At 55.0% G+C, this 25714-nt stretch overlaps 1 protein-coding gene across 3 annotated transcripts in view; it reads left to right on the top strand.

Annotated features, from left to right (window-relative positions):
• The window catches only part of PPP1R17 (protein phosphatase 1 regulatory subunit 17), a 216302-nt gene that overhangs the window by 120299 nt on the left and 70289 nt on the right, over positions 1–25714 (top strand). For 2 of the 3 annotated variants that reach the window (XM_069613216.1, XM_069613218.1), the window contains exons 3-4: positions 18589–18741; positions 21478–21639. In XM_069613216.1, coding sequence (XP_069469317.1) covers positions 18589–18741; positions 21478–21639 — 315 coding nt within the window. The remainder of the gene's footprint in view (positions 1–18588; positions 18742–21477; positions 21640–25714) is intronic. The other variant, XM_069613217.1, reaches the window with a different exon arrangement.

The raw sequence follows: 25714 nt of genomic DNA on the forward strand, positions 1-25714 counted from the left end.
GCCCCCACTCATGTCTCCCATCACCCCCACCCCCCAGCAGTGCAGGGGCAGCCTCCACCAGGCCCCCACTCATGTCCCCCTGCACCCCCACCCCCCAGCATCCAGGGGTACCCTCCACCAGGCCCCCACACATGTCCCCCTGCACCCCCACACCACAGCATCCAGGGGCACCCTCCACCAGGCCCCCACACATGTCCCCCTGCACACCCACCCCACAGCATCCAGGGGCAGCCTCCACCAGGCCCCCACCCATGACCCCCTGCACTCCGACCCCCCAGCAGGCCAGGGGCAGACTCCACCAGGCCCCCACTCATGTCTCACATCACCCCCACCCCCCAGCAGTGCAGGGGCACCCTCCACCAGGCCCCCACTCATGTCTCCCATCACCCCCACCCCCCAGCAGTGCAGGGGCACCCTCCACCAGGCCCCCACTCATGTCTACCACCACCCCCACCCCCCAGCAGTGCAGGGGCAGCCTCCACCAGGCCCCCACTCATGTCCCCCTGCACCCCCACCCCCCAGCATCCAGGGGCACCCTTCACCAGGCCCCCACACATGTCCCCCTGCACCCCCACACCACAGCCTCCAGGGGCACCCACCACCAGGCCCCCACTCATGTCTACCATCACCCCCACCCCCCAGCAGTGCAGGGGCAGCCTCCACCAGGCCCCCACTCATGTCTCCCATCACCTCCACCCCCCAGCAGTGCAGGGCACCCTCCATCAGGCCCCCACCCATGTCCCCCTGCACCCCCACCCCACAGCATCCAGGGGCAGCCTCCACCAGGCCCCCACCCATGTCCCCCTGCACTCCGACCCCGCAGCATCCAGGGGCAGCCTCCACCAGGCCCCCACTCATGTCTCCCACCACACCCAACCCCCAGCATCCAGGGTCACCCTCCACCAGGCCCCCACTCATGTCTACCATCACCCCCACCCCCCAGCAGTGCAGGGGCACCCTCCACCAGGCCCCCACTCATGTCTCCCACCACCCCCACCCCCCAGCAGTGCAGGGTCAGCCTCCACCAGGCCCCCACTCATGTCTCCCATCACCCCCACCCCCCAGCAGTGCAGGGGCAGCCTCCACCAGGCCCTCACTCATGTCTCCCATCACCCCACCCCCCAGCAGTGCAGGGGCAGCCTCCACCAGGCCCCCACTCATGTCTCCCATTACCTCCACCCCCCAGCAGTGCAGGGGCAGCCTCCACCAGGCCCCCACTCATGTCTCCCATCACCCCACCCCCCAGCAGTGCAGGGGCAGCCTCCACCAGGCCCCCACTCATGTCTCCCTTCACCTCCACCCCCCAGCAGTGCAGGGCACCCTCCACCAGGCCCCCACACATGTCTCCCACCACCCCACCCCCCAGCAGTGCAGGGGCAGCCTCCACCAGGCCCCCACTCATGTCTACCACCCCCCACCCCCCAGCATCCAGGGGCACCCTCCACCAGGCCCCCACCCATGTCCCCCTGCACTCCGACCCCACAGCATCCAGGGGCAGCCTCCACCAGGCCCCCACTCATGTCTCCCATCACCCCCACCCCTCAGCAGTGCAGCGGCAGCCTCCACCAGGCCCCCACTCATGTCTCCCATCACCCCCACCCACCAGCAGTGCAGGGCACCCTCCACCAGGCCCCCACACATGTCTCCCACCACCCCCAGCATCCAGGGGCACCCTCCACCAGGCCCCCACTCATGTCCAACCCATGTCTCCCTGCACCCCCACCCCCCAGCAGTGCAGGGGCAGCCTCCACCAGGCCCCCACTAATGTCTCCCATCACCCCCACCCCCCAGCAGTGCAGGGGCAGCCTCCACCAGGCCCCCACTCATGTCCCCCTGCACCCCCACCCCCCAGCATCCAGGGGCACCCTCCACCAGGCCCCCACAAATGTCCCCCTGCACCCCCACACCACAGCCTCCAGGGGCACCCACCACCAGGCCCCCACACATGTCCCCCTGCACCCCCACCCCACAGCATCCAGGGGCAGCCTCCACCAGGCCCCCACCCATGTCCCCCTGCACTCCGACCCCACAGCATCCAGGGGCAGCCTCCACCAGGCCCCCACTCATGTCTCCCACCACACCCAACCCCCAGCATCCAGGGTCACCCTCCACCAGGCCCCCACTCATGTCTACCATCACCCCCACCCCCCAGCAGTGCAGGGGCACCCTCCACCAGGCCCCCACTCATGTCTCCCACCACCCCCACCCCCCAGCAGTGCAGGGTCAGCCTCCTCCAGGCCCCCACTCATGTCTCCCATCACCCCCACCCCCCAGCAGTGCAGGGGCAGCCTCCACCAGGCCCTCACTCATGTCTCCCATCACCCCACCCCCCAGCAGTGCAGGGGCAGCATCCACCAGGCCCTCACTCATGTCTCCCATCACCCTACCCCCCAGCAGTGCAGGGGCACCCTCCACCAGGCCCCCACTCATGTCTCCCACCACCCCACCCCCCAGCAGTGCAGGGGCAGCCTCCACCAGGCCCCCACTCATGTCTACCACCCCCCCACCCCCCAGCATCCAGGGGCACCCTCCACCAGGCCCCCACTCATGTCCCCCTGCACTCCGACCCCACAGCATCCAGGGGAAGCCTCCACCAGGCCCCCACTCATGTCTCCCACCACCCCCAACCCCCAGCATCCAGGGGCACCCTCCACCAGGCCCCCACACATTTCTCCCACCACCCCCACCCCCCAGCAGTGCAGGGGCAGCCTCCACCAGGCCCCCACTCATGTCTACCACCCCCCCACCCCCCGGCATCCAGGGGCAGCCTCCACCAGGCCCCCACTCATGTCTACCCCCCCACCCCCCAGCATCCAGGGGCACCCTCCACCAGGCCCCCACTCATGTCCCCCTGCACCCCCACCCCACAGCATCCAGGGGCAGCCTCCACCAGGCCCCCACTCATGTCTCCCACCACCCCCACCCCCCAGCATCCAGGGGCACCCTCCACCAGGCCCCCACTCATGTCCAACTCATATCTCCCTGCACCTCCACCCCCCAGCATCCAGGGGCACCCTCCACCAGGCCCCCACTCATGTCTACCATCACCCCACCCACCAGCAGTGCAGGGGCACCCTCCACCAGGCCCCCACTCATGTCTCCCATCACCCCCACCCCCTAGCAGTGCAGGGTCAGCCTCCACCAGGCCCCCACTCATGACTCCCATCACCCCCACCCCCCAGCAGTGCAGGGGCAGCCTCCACCAGGCCCCCACTCATGTCTCCCATCACCCCACCCCCCAGCAGTGCAGGGGCAGCCTCCATCAGGCCCCCACTCATGTCTCCCATCACCTCCACCCCCCAGCAGTGCAGGGCACCCTCCACCAGGCCCCCACACATGTCTCCCACCACCCCACCCTCCAGCAGTGCAGTGGCAGCCTCCACCAGGCCCCCACTCATGTCTACCACCCCCCACCTCCCAGCATCCAGGGGCACCCTCCACCAGGCCCCCACCCATGTTCCCCTGCACTCCGACCCCACAGCATCCAGGGGCAGCCTCCACCAGGCCCCCACTCATGTCTCCCACCACCCCCAACCCCCAGCATCCAGGGGCACCCTCCACCAAGCCCCCACTCATGTCTCCCATCACCCCCACCCCCCAGCAGTGCAGGGGCAGCCTCCACCAGGCCCCCACTCATGTCTTCCATCACCCCCAACCCCCAGCAGTGCAGGGGCAGCCTCCACCAGGCCCCCACTCATGTCTCCCATCACCCCCACCCCCCAGCAGTGCAGGGCGCCCTCCACCAGGCCCCCACACATGTCTCCCACCACCCCCAGCATCCAGGGGCACCCTCCACCAGGCCCCCACTCATGTCCAACTCATGTCTCCCTACACCCCCACCCCCCAGCAGTGCAGGGGCAGCCTCCACCAGGCCCCCACTCATGTCTCCCATCACCCCCACCCCCCAGCAGTGCAGGGGCAGCCTCCACCAGGCCCCCACTCATGTCCCCCTGCACCCCGACCCCCCAGCATCCAGGGGCACCCTCCACCAGGCCCCCACACATGTCCCCCTGCACCCCCACACCACAGCATCCAGGGGCACCCTCCACCAGGCCCCCACACATGTCCCCCTGCACACCTACCCCACAGCATCCAGGGGCAGCCTCCACCAGGCCCCCACTCATGTCTCCCATCACCCCCACCCCCCAGCAGTGCAGGGGCACCCTCCACCAGGCCCCCACTCATGTCTCCCATCACCCCCACCCCCCAGCAGTGCAGGGGCACCCTCCACCAGGCCCCCACTCATGTCTACCACCACCCCCACCCCCCAGCAGTGCAGGGGCACCCTCCACCAGGCCCCCACTCATGTCCAACACATGTCTCCCATCACCCCCACCACCCAGCAGTGCAGGGGCACCCTCCACCAGGCCCCCAACCATGTCCCCCAGCCAACATATCACCACAATGTAGATCCCTGGCCCTTATGGTCAGCCTGCAAATGCCAAACACCCACCTGAGTATTGCATCCACCCACTTACAAATGGCAAAAACATGATAGAACCCCAATTGCAAGTTTGGAAATGAACACATGTCTCTCACATACACCCAATGGGTGTCAGTGAATGTCAAAACCCATATCATGATATGCATGAAACCATGATTTCCCCATGGAGCTATGGTTTTCTTTTTGTGGACTGTGACTTCGGACACCTTTCCTTTGCATTATGATTTGTGGTTTTGCATTATTTCACGGACCTGCTGGTTTCTTTTGTTAAAATTTCCATTATTGTTTGTTTATTTTTGATTCAATTTATGTTGCTTTTAATACATATTTTTTCTTCAAACTTCAATATGTAGTATCATCTCATTGGTTTCATGCACTGTCATCACGTGTGATGAGGGAAACACCTGCACGCGTCACGTCACAGACACGCTTACGCGCTAAGGGCCTTTGTTCCAATGAAATCGCATATGCGTGCTGACGTGCATAGTTGCTAAGGGCCTTTCCTCGATTTACACGCAGACGTGCATGATTTTCATGTGCAAAATCACTCCGTATCAAGCTGGCCACGCATAAGCAGACGGAAGACCACGCTCCTGCCCAGAAGGCCGAATTACTGCCCCCCAGACCCACGAGCACGCTCCCACCTGCCATCTGCTGCTGCCTGACTGCCTGCTGCCCACGTGCCCTGCCATTTGCTGCCTGCACATCAGCCAGGGGTGCTGTTGCTGTGACCACCCCTGCTGGAACCGAAGACTCCCGACTGGGATTCCATCGCTCCACAGCCCAGCCCCAGGACCCAGTTGCCCACCCACTCCTGCCTCTGGGGTGGTCATGTCGGGCACTGCAACATCTGGCACCACTGACAACCCCGGCCAGAGAGGCAGAGGGGCACCAGCTTCAGTGACAGGGAAGTTGGTGTCCTGGTGGAGCAAGTCCTGGGGCAGTATGATGCCCTCTAGGGAAGTGTGCGCGCCAACAAGGAAGGACGGACTCGGATCTGGACGGACATCGTGACTGCCATCAACGCGGAGGGGGTGGCAGTCCGCGACTTCCAACATGTCAAGAAGCGCTGGGAGGACTTCAGGTCCAGGACCCTGAACAAGGCCCAGCGCCTCTTGAAGGCAGCGGATGCTAAGGGGCGCCGGGGCCACTTGTCGGAAGATCAGATGAGGGTCCTGGAATGCATATCCCCAGCGCTCCACGTCCAGGTCCTTGAGAGGCAGACCCGTCTGGAGTCGAGCGGTAAGTGTACATGCATCATGATTGTAAGCTGTGCGTGTGGTGATGTGCCAGTAGTGTGCCGGTTGCACATCTGTTTTTATGGGGCCGAGTATGAGTGGGGGTGTACAGGGCCGTGAGGCTAACACATGCGAGGGCTGTAATGTGTGAGACATGGATGGTGCTTGTGTGTGTAGGCTTGCATGCCAAATGCAGTTGTGTGGGCACACATGTTTAGATGAATGTGTATGTAAGTAGGCATGTTCGTGATGTCACGCATGTATGTTGCTTTCAGCTGCATGTATCAGCACTGTGTACATGTGCATGTGTGTGTATTTGACAAGGGTGCAACAGTGATGCAACATGGATGCATGTGACAGCGGGATGTGGAAGCCTGATTGGCAGATGTGACATGGATGCCCATCTGAACACTGCGACAGTTGGCTGAGGTGTACACATGCATGCAAGTGTGGTGGTGTGCGTGCATGTGTAGTGCACTCCCTGTGTTGCATGTGATGTCTGGCTCACCTTTGCCTGCTCATGCTGTTGTATGTGTATGGATGGTGCTGAAAGTTGCGATGTGGCTGTGGTATGGCTCATGTGTGCAAGTTGAAATGACATGTGTGTTGCCGATTGTGATGCCATGTCTGAGGTTTGCCAATGCCACTTATGTGTGCATGTGTCCATTGTACAGTGCTCTGATGCCTGTGTTTTATTTCTCCCTGTCTGCAGCGTCAACTGATGAAGAGGGCGGAGAAGGTGCTGTGGAGCACAGCGGCGGGGATCGCACCGCCAGCCGGAGACGCAAGGCCCGGCTCCCCTACCAGGTTGTGATCTCGTCAGGGAGTGAGGAGTCTGGTGCCGCGTCCCAGGCCACAGCTGCCGGGGGGAGGTCCAAGAGGCGGAGGTCGGAGTTGGACTCCTCGGCAGCAGAAGGGGCAGCTGGGACCCCACAGGGCCCAACGGGGGAAGATGGCACGGAGTCATCCAGGTTGGTGGGGGGTTTGGTGGAGGAGGAGGCCGTGCAAGCAACAGAGACGGGGTCTGGAGGTGGGGATTCCACTGGTGCTAGTGGTGCAGTGCAGGACCAGGGACAGGAGGCAGCACAGGTCGCCGCGGAGGTGCCTGTGTGCAATCCTGTCCCTGATCCTGTCACTGCATCATCTTGCACCAGCAGGGATGCCTACGTCCAGACCCGTTTTCAGGCAGGGGATGAGCGCACGACAACTGGCCTTCCTCTGCCTGCGGACGTGGCTATCCGGGTCCGGGTTGAGCCTGTCCTGACTGGTGTGGCGTTGCGTCAACGGGCCATGCGAGGTGACCTGCAGTCTTTTCATGAGGAGACTGCACGTCATCTCGAATGGCTCGTTGACCGCGTCGGCCTACTGGGACAGGTCACCCAGGCCGGATTCCTCCGTTTGATGGGGCTTGCTATGACCCCCTCCTCAACTGAACCCCCTATGCACCAGTCGTCCTCCGTGCCATCTTCCCAACCGTCAGTCACCTGGGTGCCCTGTGGAGCTGCCTCTGACGGTGCGGCCAGGCTGGTGGAGGAGGCATCCCTGCCACAGTCGGGAGTCGGACGTCCAGCAGGGGTGGCCACATCAACGACTGCACCCCAGCCAGCGGAGGATGTGCAGGCAGCAGGAGGCAGTGCACGGGCAGAGGCGCAGCAGCAGCAGCAACGTGGTGGGAGCCATGATGGCTCGGGGCCTTCAACATCGGAGGGGCAGGCATTGGCCAGAGGGCAGGAGGACCCAGGACGGGAAGTGTCTTCCGTGTGGCAGCGGTTGGGCTACGCCATAGATGCGGAGCGGCAGCGGGCGGAAGAGGCACGGCTCACGATGGTCAGGGCGGAGAACTCCATGTGGAGGGCCCTGAGGCGGGCCGAGTGCCTCGAGGCAATCCGCAGGGAGTTTGGGGTGAACATGTGGACGGCCCTGCGGACCCTCGGGGCCATGGAGAAGGACCGCCTCCGGGACATTGAGCAGGAGTTCGATGATGCCCTGGCCCGGAACATCCCAAAGTGAGCCATCGGACTAGCCCGCTGCACTTGTAAATAGTTCTGCAGTTAGTGTTAGGTTTCCTTTGGTTTTGCATTTTTTTGGACCTTTTGGACAATGGGTCACATTTTTGTATATAGTTCTTTTTTTAGGTAGTGTTATTAGATAGGTTTCATTTCTTCGGTTGGGATCATGAACCCTGGATTGTTTATCTGTATATAATTGACTTTTGGATTTTTAATTTTTTTTATGATTTCCCCATGGAGCAATGGTTTTCGATTTTAATTTTCCATTGGATTTACTTTTGTGGACTGTGACTTCGGACACCTTTCCTTTGCATTATGATTTGTGGTTTTGCATTATTTCACAGACCTGCTGGTTTTTTTTGTTAAAATTTCCATTATTGTTTGTTTATTTTTGATTCGATTTATGTTGCTTTTAATACATATTTTTTTCTTCAAACTTCAATATGTAGTATCATCTCATTGGTTTCATGCATATCATGATATGGGTTTTGACATTCACTGACACCCATTGGGTGTATGTGAGGGACATGTGTTCATTTCCAAACTTGCAATTGGGGTTCTATCATGTTTTTGCCATTTCTAAGTGGGTGGATGCAATACTCGGGTGGGTGTTTGGCATTTGGAGGCTGACCTTAAGGGCCAGGGATCTAGATTGTGATGACATGTTGGCTGGGGGACATGAGTGGGGGCCTGGTGGAGGGTGCCCCTGGATGCTGGGGGCTGGGGGTGATGGGAGACATGAGTGGGGGCCTGGTGGAGGGTGTCCCTGGATGCTGGGGGGTGGGGCTGGTGGGAGACATGAGTGGGGTCCTGGTGGAGGGTGTCCATGCACTGCTGAGGGGTGGGGGTGATGGTAGACATGAGTGGGGGCCTGGTGGAGGGTGCCCCTGCACTGCTGGGGGGTGGGGGTGATGGGAGACATGAGTGGGGGCCTGGTGGAGGGTGCCCCTGCACTGCTGGGGGATGGGGGTGGTGGTAGACATGAGTGGGGGCCTGGTGGAGGGTGCCCCTGGATGCTGGGGGGTGGGAGGGTGGTAGACATGAGTGGGGGCCTGGTGGAGGCTGCCCCTGCACTGCTGGGGGGTGGGGGTGGTGGGAGACATGTGTGGGGGCCTGGTGGAGGGCGCCCCTGGATGCTGGGGGGTGGGAGGGTGGTAGACATGAGTGGGGGCCTGGTGGAGGCTGCCCCTGCACTGCTGGGGGGTGGGGGTGGTGGGAGACATGTGTGGGGGCCTGGTGGAGGGTGCCCTGCACTGCTGGGGGTGGGGGTGATGGGAGACATGAGTGGGGGCCTGGTGGAGGGTGCCCCTGCACTGCTGGGGGGTGGGGGTGATGGGAGACATGAGTTGGAAATGAGTGGGGGCCTGGTGGAGGCTGCCCCTGGATGCTGAACACATGTCTCTCACATACACCCAATGGGTGTCAGTGAATGTCAAAACCCATATCATGATATGCATGAAACCATGATTTCCCCATGGAGCTATGGTTTTCTTTTTGTGGACTGTGACTTCGGACACCTTTCCTTTGCATTATGATTTGTGGTTTTGCATTATTTCACAGACCTGCTGGTTTTTTTTGTTAAAATTTCCATTATTGTTTGTTTATTTTTGATTCGATTTATGTTGCTTTTAATACATATTTTTTTCTTCAAACTTCAATATGTAGTATCATCTCATTGGTTTCATGCATATCATGATATGGGTTTTGACATTCACTGACACCCATTGGGTGTATGTGAGGGACATGTGTTCATTTCCAAACTTGCAATTGGGGTTCTATCATGTTTTTGCCATTTCTAAGTGGGTGGATGCAATACTCGGGTGGGTGTTTGGCATTTGGAGGCTGACCTTAAGGGCCAGGGATCTAGATTGTGATGACATGTTGGCTGGGGGACATGAGTGGGGGCCTGGTGGAGGGTGCCCCTGGATGCTGGGGGCTGGGGGTGATGGGAGACATGAGTGGGGGCCTGGTGGAGGGTGTCCCTGGATGCTGGGGGGTGGGGCTGGTGGGAGACATGAGTGGGGTCCTGGTGGAGGGTGTCCATGCACTGCTGAGGGGTGGGGGTGATGGTAGACATGAGTGGGGGCCTGGTGGAGGGTGCCCCTGCACTGCTGGGGGGTGGGGGTGATGGGAGACATGAGTGGGGGCCTGGTGGAGTGTGCCCCTGCACTGCTGGGGGATGGGGGTGGTGGTAGACATGAGTGGGGGCCTGGTGGAGGGTGCCCCTGGATGCTGGGGGGTGGGAGGGTGGTAGACATGAGTGGGGGCCTGGTGGAGGCTGCCCCTGCACTGCTGGGGGGTGGGCGTGGTGGGAGACATGTGTGGGGGCCTGGTGGAGGGTGCCCCTGGATGCTGGGGGGTGGGAGGGTGGTAGACATGAGTGGGGGCCTGGTGGAGGGTGCCCCTGCACTGCTGGGGGGTGGGGTGGTGGTAGACATGAGTGGGGGGCCTGGTGGAGGGTGCCCCTGGGTGCTGGGGGGTGGGGGTGGTGGTACACATGAGTGGGGGCCTGGTGGAGGCTGCCCCTGCACTGCTGGGGGTTGGGGGTGGTGGTAGACATGAGTGGGGGGCCTGGTGGAGGGTGCCCCTGCACTGCTGGGCGGTGGGGGTGATGGGAGACATGAGTTGGACATGAGTGGGTGCCTGGTGGAGGCTGCCCCTGCACTGCTGGGGGGTGGGGTTGATGGGAGACATGAGTTGGACATGAGTGGGGGCCTGGTGGAGGGTGCCCTGTACTGCTGGGGGTGGGGGTGATGGGAGACATGAGTGGGGGCCTGGTGGAGGGTGCCCCTGCACTGCTGGGGGGTGGGGGTGGTGGTAGACATGAGTGGGGGCCTGGTGGAGGGTGTCCCTGCACTGCTGGGGGGGTGGGGGTGATGGGAGACATGAGTGGGGGCCTGGTGGAGGGTGCCCCTGCACTGCTGGGGGGTGGGGGTGATGGGAGACATGAGTTGGACATGAGTGGGGGCCTGGTGGAGGCTGCCCAGGATGCTGTGGGGTGGGGGTGCAGGGGGACATGTGTGGGGGCCTGGTGGAGGGTGCCCCTGGATGCTGGGGTGTGGGGGTCCAGGGGGACATGAGTGGGGGCCTGTTGGAGGCTGCACCTGCACTGCTGGGGGGTGGGGGTGATGGGAGACATGAGTGGGGGCCTGGTGGAGGGTGCCCCTGGATGCTGGGGGGTGGGGGTGGTGGTACACATGAGTGGGGGCCTGGTGGAGGCTACCCCTGCACTGCTGGGGGGTGGGGGTGATGGGAGACATGAGTGGGGGCCTGGTGGAGGGTGCCCCTGCACTGCTGGGGGGTGGGGGTGATGGGAGACATGAGTTGGACATGAGTGGGGGCCTGGTGGAGGGTGGCCTGCACTGCTGGGGGATGGGGGTGATGGGAGACATGAGTGGGGGCCTGGTGGAGGGTGCCCCTGCACTGCTGGGGGGGTGGGGGTGGTGGTAGACATGAGTGGGGGCCTGGTGGAGGCTGCCCCTGCACTGCTGGGGGGTGGGGGTGGTGGTAGACATGAGTGGGGGGCCTGGTGGAGGGCGCCCCTGCACTGCTGGGGGGTGGGGGTGATGGGAGACATGAGTTGGACATGAGTGGGGGCCTGGTGGAGGGTGCCCTGCACTGCTGGGGGGTGGGGTTGATGGGAGACATGAGTTGGACATGAGTGGGGGCCTGGTGGAGGGTGCCCTGCACTGCTGGGCGGTGGGGGTGATGGGAGACATGAGTGGGGGCCTGGTGGAGGGTGCCCCTGCACTGCTGGGGGGTGGGGGTGATGGGAGACATGAGTTGGACATGAGTGGGGGCCTGGTGGAGGCTGCCCCTGGATGCTGTGGGGTGGGGGTGCAGGGGGACATGTGTGGGGGCCTGGTGGAGGGTGCCCCTGGATGCTGGGGGGTGGGGGTGCAGGGGGACATGAGTGGGGGCCTGGTGGAGGCTGCCCCTGCACTGCTGGGGGGTGGGGGTGATGGGAGACATTAGTGGGGGCCTGGTGGAGGGTGCCCCTGGATGCTGGCGGGTGGGGGTGGTGGTACACATGAGTGGGGGCCTGGTTGAGGGTGCCCTGCACTGCTGGGGGGTGGGGGTGATGGGAGACATGAGTGGGGGCCTGGTGGAGGGTGCCCCTGCACTGCTGGGGGGTGGGGGTGATGGGAGACATGAGTTGGACATGAGTGGGGGCCTGGTGGAGGGTGCCCTGCACTACTGGGGGGTGGGGGTAATGGGAGACATGGTGGGGGCCTGGTGGAGGGTGCCCCTGCACTGCTGGTGGGTGGGGGTGTTGGTAGACATGAGTGGGGGGCCTGGTGAAGGGTGCCCCTGGATGCTGGGGAGTGGGGGTGGTGGTACACATGAGTGGGGGCCTGGTGGAGGCTGCCCCTGCACTGCTGGGGGGTGGGGGTGGTGGTAGACATGAGTGGGGGGCCTGGTGGAGGGTGCCCCTGCACTGCTGGGGGGGGTGATGGGAGACATGAGTTGGACATGAGTGGGGGCCTGGTGGAGGCTGCCCCTGCACTGCTGGGGGGTGGGGTTGATGGGAGACATGAGTTGGACATGTGTGGGGGCCTGGTGGAGGGTGCCCTGCACTGCTGGGGGGTGGGGGTGATGGGAGACATGAGCAGGGGCCTGGTGGAGGGTGCCCCTGCACTGCTGGGGGGTGGGGGTGGTGGTAGACATGAGTGGGGGCCTGGTGGAGGGTGCCCCTGCACTGCTGGGGGGTGGGGGTGATGGTAGACATGAGTGGGGGCCTGGTGGAGGCTGCCCCTGCACTGCCGGGGGGTGAGGGTGATGGGAGACACAAGTGGGGGCCTGGTGGAGGGTGCCCCTGGATGCTGGGGGGTGGGGGTGATGGGAGACATGAGTTGGACATGAGTGGGGGCCTGGTGGAGGGTGCCCTGCACTGCTGGGGGGTGGGGGTGATGGGAGACATGAGTGGGGGCCTGGTGGAGGGTGCCTCTGCACTGCTGGGGGGTGAGGGTGGTGGTAGACATGAGTGGGGCCTGGTGGAGGGTGCCCCTGCACTGCTGGGGGTGGGGGTGATGGGAGACATGAGTTGGACATGAGTGGGGGCCTGGTGGAGGGTGCCCTGCACTGCTGGGGGGTGGGGGTGATGGGAGACATGAGTGGGGGGGGGCTGGTGGAGGGTGCCCCTGCACTGCTGGGAGGTGGGGTGATGGGAGACATGAGTGGGGCCTGGTGGAAGGTGCCCCAGATGCTGAGGGGTGGGGGTGATGGGAGACATGAGTGGGGGCCTGGTGGAGGGTGCACCATAGTGCTGGGGGGTGGGGGTGGTGGGAGACATGAGTGGGGGCCTGGTGCAGGGTGCCCCGGATGCTGGGGGGTGGGGGTGATGGGAGACATGAGTGGGGGCCTGGTGGAGGGTGCCCCTGCACTGCTGGCGGGGTGGGGGTGATGGGAGACATGAGTTGGACATGAGTGGGGGCCTGGTGGAGAGTGCCCTGCACTGCTGGGGGTTGGGGGTGATGGGAAACATAAGTGGGGGCCTGGTGGAGGGTGCCCCTGCACTGCTGGGGGGTGGGGGTGATGGGAGACATGCGTTGGACATGAGTGGGGGCCTGGTGGAGGGTGCCCTGCATTGCTGGGGGGTGGGGGTAATGGGAGACATGAGTGGGGGCCTGGTGGAGGGTGCCCCGGATGCTGGGGGGTGGGGGTGATGGGAGACATGAGTGGGGGCCTGGTGAAGGGTGCACCACAGTGCTGGGGGTGGGGGTGGTGGGAGACATGAGTGGGGGCCTGGTGGAGGATGCCCCGGATGCTGGGGGGTGGGGGTGATGGGAGACATGAGTGGGGGCCTGGTGGAGGGTGCCCCTGCACTGCTGGGGGGTGGGGGTGATGGGAGACATGAGTTGGACATGAGTGGGGGCCTGGTGGAGGGTGCCCCAGGATGCTGCGGGGTGGGGGTAGTGGGAGACATGAGTGGGGGCCTGGTCGAGGCTGCCCCTGCACTGCTGGGGGGTGGGGGTGGTGGTGGACATGAGTGGGGGCTTGGTGGAGGGTGCCCCTGCACTGCTGGGGGGTGGGGGTGATGGGAGACATGAGTGGGGGCCTGGTGGAGGCTGCCCCTGGATGCTGGGGGGTGGGGGTGCAGGGAGACATGAGTGGGGGCCTGGTGGAGGCTGCCCCTGGATGCTGGGGGTGGGGGTGCAGGGAGACATGAGTTGGACATGATTGGGGGCCTGGTGGAGGGTGCCCTGCACTGCTGGGGGGTGGGGGCGATGGGAGACATGAGTTGGACATGAGTGGGGGCCTGGTGGAGGGTGCTCTGCACTGCTGGGGCGTGGGGGTGAAGGGAGACATGAGTGGGGGCCTGGTGGAGGGTGACCTGCACTGCTGGGGGGTGGGGGTGGTGGGAGACATGAGTGGGGGCCTGGTGGAGGGTGCCCCACAGTGCTGGGGGGAGGGGGTGCTGCGAGACATGAGTTGGACATGAGTGGGGGCCTGGTGGGGAGTGCCCCACAGTGCTGGGGGGTGGGGGTGCTGGGAGACATGCGTTGGTGATCAGTAGTGCAAGGTGACATGTGGGTTGGCTGGGGGACATGGCCATGGTGGATGGGTTGCCTGTGGGACATGAGCAGGGGTGCAGGGTAGTCCCCTGTGGTGTGGGCTGCCTGCAGAGGCCGTGGAGGGTGTAGAGGGAACACCTGGGAGGACCCACACGGCCAAATCACGTTTAGCACTCCTCGGCACCACCGAAATACACGTACCCTGCTGAAATCGCGTGTGAAACTTCCCCGGCACCCCGAAGTACACGTACCCAGGCCAATCGCGTGTGGAACCTCCCGTGCATCCCGAAACGCACGTACCCAGGCCAATCGCATGTGGAACTTCCCGCGCACCCCGAAGTACACGTACCCAGGCCAATCACGTGTGGAACTTCCCGCCCCATCCCGAAACACACGTACCCAGGCCAATCGCGTGTGGAACCTCCCGCGCATCCCGAAACACACGTACCCAGGCCAATCGCGTGTGGAACCTCCCGCGCATCCCGAAACACACGTACCCAGGCCAATCGCGTGTGGAACTTCCCGCGCACCCTGAAGTACACGTGCCCAGGCCAATCTCGTGTGGAACTTCCCGCGCACCCAGAAGTACACGTACCCAGGCCAATCGCGTGTGGAACTTCCCGCGCATCCCGAAACACACGTACCCAGGCCAATCGCGTGTGGAACTTCCCGCGCATCCCGAAACACACGTACCCAGGCCAATCGCGTGTGGAACTTCCCGCGCACCCCGAAGTACACGTACCCAGGCCAATCGTGTGTGGAACTTCCCGCGCATCCCGAAACACATGCACACGCTATTTTTCACACAGCGGGTGTCCGTGTTTGTCGGTACCCCTTTGCACCTCATTTGTCCCAGAGGGCCACTGTATGGACCATTCATCATGGCTGTTTGTGGGTGCTTTTTGTTGGCGCACATTTTGGCGCACATTTATTTCAGGCGCAGGGACGCTACCGCCTGCTTTCTTGTGGCGTATTTGTTTGGCCCTGTGCGCGTCTTTGACCGTGCGCTGGTTTGCCCTATTCGATTCCATGAATACGGGTTGTAGGCGAGTGTGTGGGCGTTCTGCGCACTTGCCTCCTGTACTTCCCCTGTGACGCCCATATTTTCACGCGTTGTTCCCCATTCCGAGTGTTACGCCCCGTGTTCCGCCTACTTTTGTGATGTGCGCCGCGCTATGTGCGATTTCGCAGTGGCCGTGGCGCACGCTGTTGGATGACGCGTGCGCGGCGCACTTTTTCAGTGCACATCCAATGTTTTTCTCGCGCACGGACTTCCATGAATTGATGTGCGCTGGTTTCCCTGCGATTTTCGCACTTGCCCTGCGATTTTCGCACTTTTACTGCGAATCGCACGTTTTGGCACCTCTGCGTGGGAATTTTCGGCGCACATTAATTCCATGAATCGCCCCCTGAGTGTCGAAGGCTGAGGCAAGTTCTGCCCACCAAAAATCCCAGGGGCAAATTGATGGTAACCTGTTATAGTAATATGAATTGGGACAATGTTATAGAACAAAGTAAAAGAACATTGTGTGAGGCTGCCAATATGATGCCTGCAAGAATCCTAATCCATAATTGCACTGTTTGCAATGTAAACATATTCAAGTGGATATAATGTGGAAGGAATTTCAAATGAGGGACACAATTCAGGAACAAAAGCGACTTTTCTATAAATTAAATGGTACATGGCTGGCTTTAGCACAAATGCTACTCGAAATTCAGCACAAGTGTTATTTGCGGATCATCGCCATTAACCCCTTTCTTAAAAAACGTTGATATTTGAATTTTCAAAACTAACCTTAGTAGTTGTTCCTTATGTTAGAAGAATGTGCTTTTTCAAACAATAAAATGCATTTTATAAATTAACTAAAAGCTCAAGGTGTTTAATCGTTATGTCAACTATCCATCAATTTGAAAACAACTCACCTTTCTCAAAGTCCTAGTTGAAAATTCAAATGTCAAAGTTATTTACTTACAACTTTAGTAACAGTCCCTTATTTTTACAGAATGATTTTAAGTGATAGATGAATGTCATAACTTCTAAACAGCTTGAGCTTTCAGTTAATAATTTATGAAAAAGCTTTTAGGAGCACTCGGGTTCCCCACTCGAATCATTTAAAAGTGACTCGATGGCTTTCGCGTAATTTCTGAACTGCTGCAGGACCCCCACTGTTGCTCACTGCTTTTCCAAACTACTTCAGGAAGTTGAGCCATTGACTCAATTCTCGCCTGCCTCAACTTTAGCCATTATTGCTGCAGGACTGCATAACATCGCTGGACTTCAACCAACCAACTTCCGTATTGCTCCATCATTGCCTGTCTGTTCTTTGGCCTGCGTCAACCCAGCTCTATGGTTTCAATGCAGACTCGATCCATTGGGAACACCCGACTCAACCCATTGAAAAGTGCTAGGAAGCTCCGCTCGATACTGTGGAGCCACTCGTGAAGAATATAAAGTTGTTCACAGTTGTCCTGTCCACCTGACCTGGTTGTAAGGGCCCCTGTGACAATTTGAGATCCCCCTTCTCATGACCTTTTTTGAGTATGTCCTTCAACATTCCTGCACAAACTCTTGTCTGTCTACTTCTGTCATCATCCAAAGTTCTGTATCTTCCTTTACAGGGGAGGATTATTTGTGCCCTTAACATTATGATTGTATTTTTAGTTTAAAGGGCCTGATTTACAAAGTGATTTTGAATGGGACTTTCCTATTCAAGAACACTTTTGTAAATCAGGCCCAAAAACTCAGTTTTTGTATAGAACCTTTTTCTGGGAATTTACTTTATTTTGATATCATAGTACTAGTTTTGTTTAGCTACTTCTTTGCTAGCTCGCATCCCTCTTGAAGTGTATAGCTTGCCCTCTGCCCATGCTACCATAAGAGGCGATGGAGCCATACCTGTAGGTGTGTGCATGTCGATTGGGATCCCTGCTCATTTAGTAGTAGTGTGGGGGCTGAGTAGGAGTTTAGAAACAACTACTCATCCCTGTACTCGTTCTGGGAAGTAATCATTTTGTGATGATAAGGTGGGCTGTGGTATACCATGTCCTAGGGAACCCACACACATACACTCACTCACAGCAATATGTCGCTTGGGGATGAATAAGTAGAAGCCAACACTGGGATTAATAGGTAGAAACCATGTCACTACACCATCCCCACTGCCCACCCCTGGCAAACCGAAGGAGAGGCAAAAGGAGAAAGAGCAAGCAGAAAAACCCAGCAGGATGTCTGTGCTGTGAGTGAGGAGAGAGCAGACTGACCTTGATGCTCTCCTGCTGCACCGGTGTTGCTTCACTCCTGGAACATGGTTGAACCGCTGCAAGAACCTAATGTGGGTCTCCAGCTGTAGAAAGACACCGCACAAAAATCAGTGCTTGAAGAATGAGGCGCCGGAAGCCCGAGGCACAAAAGGTTGCACACAAGTGCACTGGGCTATGACCCAGACTTCCTACGCAGCACTCCGCCGAGCGCAAACGGAAGACAGAAGCAGGAAGCTGGAGGCCGGAGCAGACAGCAGGTAAGTGGCGGAGAGGGCAGGAGCAGGATGAGGGAACTGCGCAGCAGCTGGAGGTTCGGGGGGGATCCCCTCTGACAGGGACCGGAGGTCACGCACAAAAGGTTGCGCCATGCAGAAATCACAGGTGTGATAGAACCAAAATCAGTCGCAGTGCATTTGCGACTGAAGGCTGTTTAGGAGTGTACTGGGCTTGCAAACACACAACAAATGGAACAAAAATACACAACCAACCCCTGAGGACTGAGTTTGAAAAACCATCGTGCATAGCCTTGGCACCCTCAATATTTGTCCAATGAAACCCTACACAGCTCCCGGGCCCCTGACAGGACAAAGAAAAAACAAGCCAAAACACCTATGGGCAATGGGCTGGCAGGGAGTGAGAAAGGAATGGCGTGGCGTTTGGAAGAGTTAAATGAATATTAATCCATTCAGCGTGCACCCACACTGCCATGTCATATCAAAGTCAGGCAAAACCTGTTTGGATGAAGGTTGGTTGCTACGAGTAGGTATCCAATCAGGTTGTGCTTGATGATGGCATATGAAGGTCAACAAAACTGAGTGGGTAATTGCTGAACAGGAAGGCAACAACCAGCCAAAGAGCTGTTACCTTACTTGAATTATAAAAGCCAGTGTTATTTTGGCTAACAATGCTTCAAAAATTTGAATAATATATCGGCCATTTACAGTGGGTGCTAACTAAAAACATAGAACCGTTATTATTATTATTTGCTAATTGTCGCCTTGTTTTTTTTAAATTAAATGGATCCTTTATCTACCAATTGAAAATGTCGTCTTTAGAAATCGAGAGCAGTGTGTTCAAGATAAACCTAACGGGATGGCAACGTGTTTACTTTTTTCAAGCAGATGATCTGACAGAAAAGTTAATTGGAAGCTGTGAGATCCAGAAGAAACAACGGACAGGAAAAGCTGTACAAGTTTCACAGACGATTGACCAGGATCTGCAAAAACCCAGGAGGAAAGACACCCCAGCCATACACATTTCTCCTTTTATATCAGGTACAGAATGACAACATTGTACTACAAACTCTAGCACTGTGGCTGAAAAGCTTTTGAACATTCGTGGTCTGAAATCTCTGTAAACACAGGATTGATCAAATTCCGTAGAGATTTTGGTTTACTCACTTGCTAATAGAATATTTGGAAAAATATTTGAGGATCACATTTTGTGGAACTACATAGTGACAAAGAGTAAAACTTGTTTTCTTATGTTGTACACACTATACAATCTTCCAGCAAGTGGTCGGTCAGCGTCCTTCTCTTATCTGACATAGACTACATTTTGAAAACATGTTTAATTTATGCTTTTTTTTCTAGAATGTTTAAATAACTATTTTCTTGCACCACTCACATGAAGGAACATGCCACAGATGTACGAATATATGTATTTCCCATGAACAATTAGTATTTCAAGAGCTTTGGGTTCAACACACTTCTCATCGGAAAGAACAACTGGTCGAAACTCTGAAACGTTGTTCTCGTTTTGCTAGATTTCTCAAAATCGAACCATTACAAATTCTCCTGAGTCGAGGAAAAGAAATGAAAGAAAGTTTGGGCTCTCGTCTTTAGAAAGAGTACATTCTATGATGTGCTTGAGTAGTATGGTAAAGGTTTTCACAGAGGCACGAGGTTGTGTGGAGGTGTAGTGGCTAGCAGGGCCTCAAATTATAATCATAGTACAGTTAATTGAGTTTAATTGCAATTTGGGGCCCGTTAATAGATCAAGTTCTAATTATGGTGAAGGGGAATTCAACCCATTAATGCGACCCTTTATGAGGTTGGCGGTTGGCACCCTGATTTTAGGTACAAGGTTTGATGTATTAAAACAGATATAAAGAAAACTGGGCCAATTGGACTGGACAAATAATTAGTTACATCTCTTGGCACTACGCACTTATAACTGTCTCAAACGCTGCACAGATACCTGCAAACTCAAAGACATCCGAGACAGTGCCGAGTCCTACAATCCAGAACTTAATTTTGAGACTACGCATAAATAAACTTCCCCTTTACATTTTTCGTGGTGCACATCTCAAGAGTCCCCTATCGCATAGGGTGTGCTGTATATGTCCCTGGTAATTTTGAAACACCTAAACATCTATTCACTGAATGCTAACCACTGTGTCCTGCATATATGACCATCGTGGGTGGCTACGTGCACAATTTCGAATAATAGATGATACATTTTGGGACTATTGTCTCAACACAGAGTCTGAAAATGTGCTCATAGCTTTGTACCAGTTATGGCGTTTCATTGCAAAGGCTTTGCCCGCTGATAATTGATAGAGGAAAAGTTATTGAAAGTCCAATGATGTACTTGATATTGACTATGGCCCTCATTATGGGTCTGGCGGTAACCGTGCCGGTAAAACCGGCAGGTAGCCGCCGGATCCGTAATAAATTACCGCCGCCTGACATGCCGGAAACACTGGGGCATTACAGCCCCGGCAGTCCGGTAAGTCAGGCGGCGGTAATTGTTAATCCCCATTCCCATTTGAGTCCCATAGTACTCAATGGGAATTGGAACCACAGAAGCACCGGCGCCATTAAAAGGCCCTTCCTGATGAACTTTACCCACCTGGTTGAAGAAGTGCGTGGGTTGGTCGGTGTGTCATTTGCTCTGGCGCATTTCTCCAATGAAATGCCCCACTCCCCTTTGTTAATAGGGTAACATGAGCATTTTCTGAAACTCTGGCATCGACGAAAGTGCTCTATTTAGATGCCGACATGTTTGTGAATCTGGACGGTCGGAACGACGTCCTCTGATTGCGGGATTAACCCTGGTTTTTCTCAGCGGAAATTTTATCGAAAAAAAAATCTTTTTTTAATAACATTTCCGCAGAGAAAAACCCAGCGACGGTTAATCCCACGAGGAAATGACATGGAACCTGGACGGCCATGTCTGCTGAGCTACCGACGGACATGGAGCATTTTCAATGACTCCGTTTTAACCGAAACTTTTGCAGCGTCCATTTTATATTTTGTGAAGTCCTGCACGAGACCAGCTGCTGCGTGAGGCCTCAAAAGAACACACCAATTGCATGTAAGATGTGTAAAACAAAATAATAGTCTTCATGGAAATATTTGAATACTCGCATCTGTGGGAATGTATATTAACAATGCAACTGTGATGCAGGTCTTGAATTTGACCAAGTGCTCCCCAAATAATCAGCATTTGAAATGAAGGCACGACCCAACGGCGGCCTATTAGGAAACTTAAAGACAAGTTGAATTGGTTTTAAATATCTTTGTCCCCACCTCCAGACACACCTGCCGTTCAGAGATGTTCCAATAATATGCAATTAGCAAAACTTTGGTAGAAAATAAACCATGAACGGAGGACCGCACAGGGGCAACGTGCTGGTTTTGGAAGCAAGACCAAGCAGTGCAAGAGGTTGGAATCCCTAATCCGAACTCAGGTACGGTATTGTGTGTTATAAAAAAAAACAATTACATACATTTAAAAAAATAGTAGAAGTAGTTTCTATGTGTTGTAGGGCCCTCCCATGTCCGAGCACCACTTAATGACCTCCCCTGGGATTCACGTGCATCAAAAATCTTGAAAATGCATCATTCCATATTTTTTGCACACCACAATGTGATACAAGCAAATTAAAACTGCCTGATTCCATGTCCTTTTACTGAAATGTGTTCACTAATTGCAGTGTCGAAATATTATTTCCATTCCACAGTTTGCCCCATTTTAATTAAAGGTTCTACTTTTCACTGGTGAAGGTTCCCTTTCAGACTTGTCAGAGCAGTTGCTTAAAAGATGTGACGTAAAAGAAAAACAACAAAGAGGAAAAATGGGGCAAGCCTTGCAGGGCAATGGGCAAGAGCCGAGGAAGCCAAGAAGAAAAGATACTCCAGCTTTAAACATCCCACCATTACTGCAAGGTAAATATGGTGTTACGTTTTATAAACCATACCTCTGCAAACCAATGTTACACTTGTCTGCTTTGGACATGGATGCATTGCTGTCATATGCACCTAAATCATTGTTATCCGCTGCACGGAAAGAGAAACTTTGGGGATAGACAAGAAAAAGGTAGTGGTAAGGAAGAGCAGGAACAGAACAGTCCGCTGTCGGGTTTCATGAGGATCTTCCACTGGTTGTCCTCCCAGGCATAGTGTGTCAATGGAAAGACTTCATACGGTCATATGAAGACCGCGTTACACACCTAAAGTATACAATAGCACAGGTCACATGAACCTGACACTAAACAAAATGTGAGTAACAGCCAATCTCAAAGGCCTTCGTAGTGAACATTACGGGACAAATGTATGTGCACATTTAGACATTCCGGTAAAGATATTGGGCCTCATTACACGGACGGCGGTGGACCAAGGTGCTATTAGGGCCATGGTTCATGCCGGTAAAATACTGGCACCGCCTTGGAGGAAAGGGGAATTACCACCCTATTCCAAGGTTGGTGGGGTGGTAATTCCCCTTTCCCCCCATTGCCCTTCCCCATTCCCATTTTTGCCCCATAGGGCATAATGGGAATGTGGAAGGTGCTAATTACGGCACCGCAAATTGCGTTACCGTAATAAGCTCCCTGGTCCCTTTGCGGGTTAGTTTTTAACGCCTGCAAAAAGCAGGTGTTAAAGTCTCCAACCCGCAAAGGGACCTCGTAGTAAGGCGGTAAGGGTTAACGGTCACCGGTACAATTAACGGTGACAGTTAACCCTTACCGCCGTCCGTGTAATGAGGCCCATTGCCTTTCGAAGGAGGGTGAAGTAAGATGTTTGGGAGGCTGTTCCTATTATGGCCAATTGATGTGAACAATTTTGGAAGGATAATTGCATTGGCGTCTATTTGGGTATGTCTCCTGGTGGGAGAGTCAACAACCAAAGGTGGAGGAGTTGAAAAGTAAACATTAATTCATTTAATTGTCCATTCATTTTTGGGAAACTTGTCTGTTTTCATTTGTTCTGAAATTTCTTTGGATTTGTCATTTTTTTCAACCAATGTAAGCAAAATCAACTTAGATTTGTTTCAGCCATTACAATTTCTGATATATTGGAAAAGAATCTGTTTTTTTCAAGTTGGACATTTTTACCTCAATTGCTACCAATTTCTAAAAGTGTTCTTGCCAGTGGTGGATGGTCCATTGGGAGCAGATGAGGCAGTTTTCTTCCACAGCCAAATGAACAGCCCTTCCAACAATGTCCATGGGTGAGGCAGGACATATCAACCCCCCCTCCTTCTTGGACGTTATGATGAATTCCACATGTGGAATGAGATTTGCCAACCACCCCCACCACACATAGCTATTGAAGTGCGTGGCTGAACTGGAATTCAAAATCTCCTAACCTGACTTGGATGCCTGCCTGGAACATCGAAGCTGCTCCCAAAAATACATAGAAACTGTGTGTGCCCTTTGTCCTTGCTTCCCCCAGGCTCTGGCAGGGTCAGAGGCTCACTCTAGTATGATTTGGTGTCTGGAGTGAGGGCATGGTTTGCACCTTGAAACACCATTTGCTCTATAGGCTCATTATAAATGCCCAATGCATAACATTAAATATATAACATGGTTATAATCTAGGAGGAGGGGTCACCTGTGAGTTTTTTTTTTTTTAGAGCTCTGGGTCTCCCTGCCCAGCATGCACAGCAAGCCATATGCATAGGAACATCTGAGGTAAGCAGGTCTTGCCATTTTCCAAGCATACGATGGATGTCTGTGTGCCCTTCCTAGCAGATCTCTCATTGCCATCTTCAACAAGTGATGATTTATTTTCGGACCCTGGACGTCTTTGAGCATTGGTGGGACCATGTGGGACGATGTGGCACAAGTTTGCCTTCGATTGCAGAGGGACCAGAGGGTCCTATATGGGGGATGCTGTCTTTGAACTTTGAACTCATCTCCATGACTGTTGTCAAGTAGACCTAGGATCTGTACCTCATGACGATATGTTATTGAATCAATTACATGGCTTTCAATTATCTGTTTTGGGAACACATACGAAATCTGGACAACCAGAATCTTGCACCAATTAACTGCTACCTGGTGGATGTACGCGTTTCTTTAAGTCAAACGTTTTATAGGAGTATTCCGTGAAAAGTATTCAAGATGTGATGTTACAATTCTCACCCAAGTCCATTTTTAAGACAAACCATCTACAGAAATGTGGACTTAAAATCCTCGAACTTCTTTTTCGGTTTCATTTGAAGTAAAACACTAAAGAAACATATTTTTCTGCTGACTATTTCTCTTCAGTGGTGATCCTATTGGGGTTATCAATTTAAATAAGTGAAAAAAGTACTTGTCTCGAGCATCATGTTTAGTTTCTATCCTATCTGGTATCGATCTATGCTGCAGGATGTTCTAAGCTGAGAAATCCCAGGGACCATGTTGAATGCACTGCATATTCTACTGTACAGCCTTTCTGACCATGTACCAGCTCTAGTTCCTTGGAATCATCAACTAAGCCCTGGCAATTCTTATGTGTTTTAACTACAAATAACTGAATTATAAGTAAGGTTCATTGGTGTCAAAACGGAGAACTAGAGTCCTATATAAATATGCACATATTGTAACCTGATGCAACTGATACAGAAAATCTTTTGCACCTTTTTTAAACACTTTATCAGATACCTATTATTTTGGCACTTCCACTAGAGCAGCCAAGGTCTGAGTTTCTGCTGATCATATGCTATCAGCTTGGCGAAGAGGGTGGCTAGTATTGAGGTTTCTCCTTGGTACCCAGTTCCTTCTGCAACTGACATTCCTGCCCCAGTCTGCATTTTGGTGGGGCCTGGTGGAGACTGTTCTGTGGTGTTGGTGAATTGAAGAAATATCAATGTTTCCTGATGACCTCCCTCCAACATGTAACCGTGCAGAAGAGTAGGCCAGATGACTGAGATCATGTTTGTGGCTGGTCATGTTTCGCTACAGTCTGATGACTTTGGGGTTCGGGTTCAGGTACCCAGCTGCTCCCCCTCCAAATCACTGTTATGGTCTTTGGGATCTTGGAGGATGCCAGAGCCCTGACTGCTGGTAGGTTGGTATGTGGAACCCTCACATTGGATCTGAACGGATTCCTCATAATACCCTGCCAGGGTGGACGTTTGGGTACTTGACCTCAGTCTGTATGGTGGGTCTTTGGGGATGGGCTTTAATTAGGACTGCGAAGAAAGGAACCAGGAAGACTTCCCAGTTCGTAGCATGCTCACATAATGCTCTTAAAAAAAGTTGTGCACATTGTTATTTGCTGTTTGCAGACTCTTCAGACAAGTCTCAAAAATAACTTCATCACTGGGAGGGTAAAGGTTATTTTCAGATATTTAATTTTCTACAAAGCAGTATGTATCTGCGAATCAGTGTCTCAGCAGTGTGAACCAATGCATTTCAGAACAAGTTCCGTCTTCAGGGCTGTGTGACATCCATCTTAAATCAGATTAACATAACCAACAGTCCACAAAACAGAAATCATATGATTATTACAAGAGCAGTGACAGGTAATCCGTTAAAAGGAAAAAGATCAGTAAACGTCAAAAGCACATACCAAAATGTGTGTTTCCCTGTCAGTGCCAGAAAAATTAAAAATAGAGGGAAACAGCAGGGCAAATAGATGTATGTATTAATATAGGTTGCTGCTGTACATGGACTAGTATGGCATAAGTATATCTTAAAGTGATTACCTTGTTGCTTTTTCAATCTTCAGTTCTATGCGGAAAATACATATTGTTTTAACATCAGTAAGGGATATTGCCAACACAGCGTCATTATGTTAATCACAATAGAGTGAGAAAAGGAGTTCATGTTACCTGAAAATATGATGTCATAGAAATGACCATCTTGGTGTGGTCCTTACTCCTAAGGTTAAACTAGGTATTAATAGCAAGACTGCATTGATGATGTAAAGCCATCTGTGTTTCATTTATCGCATAAACGTACCTGTCATCTGGAACCTAGCGACACTGTCGGTGCCACTGTGAAACCTGGCCAAGAAGGAATGCACATGGCAG

The sequence above is a fragment of the Ambystoma mexicanum genome, chromosome 5p (assembly GCF_040938575.1).
Source record: "Ambystoma mexicanum isolate Mex_15411 chromosome 5p, UKY_AmexF1_1, whole genome shotgun sequence".
Classification (NCBI taxonomy): domain Eukaryota; kingdom Metazoa; phylum Chordata; class Amphibia; order Caudata; family Ambystomatidae; genus Ambystoma; species Ambystoma mexicanum.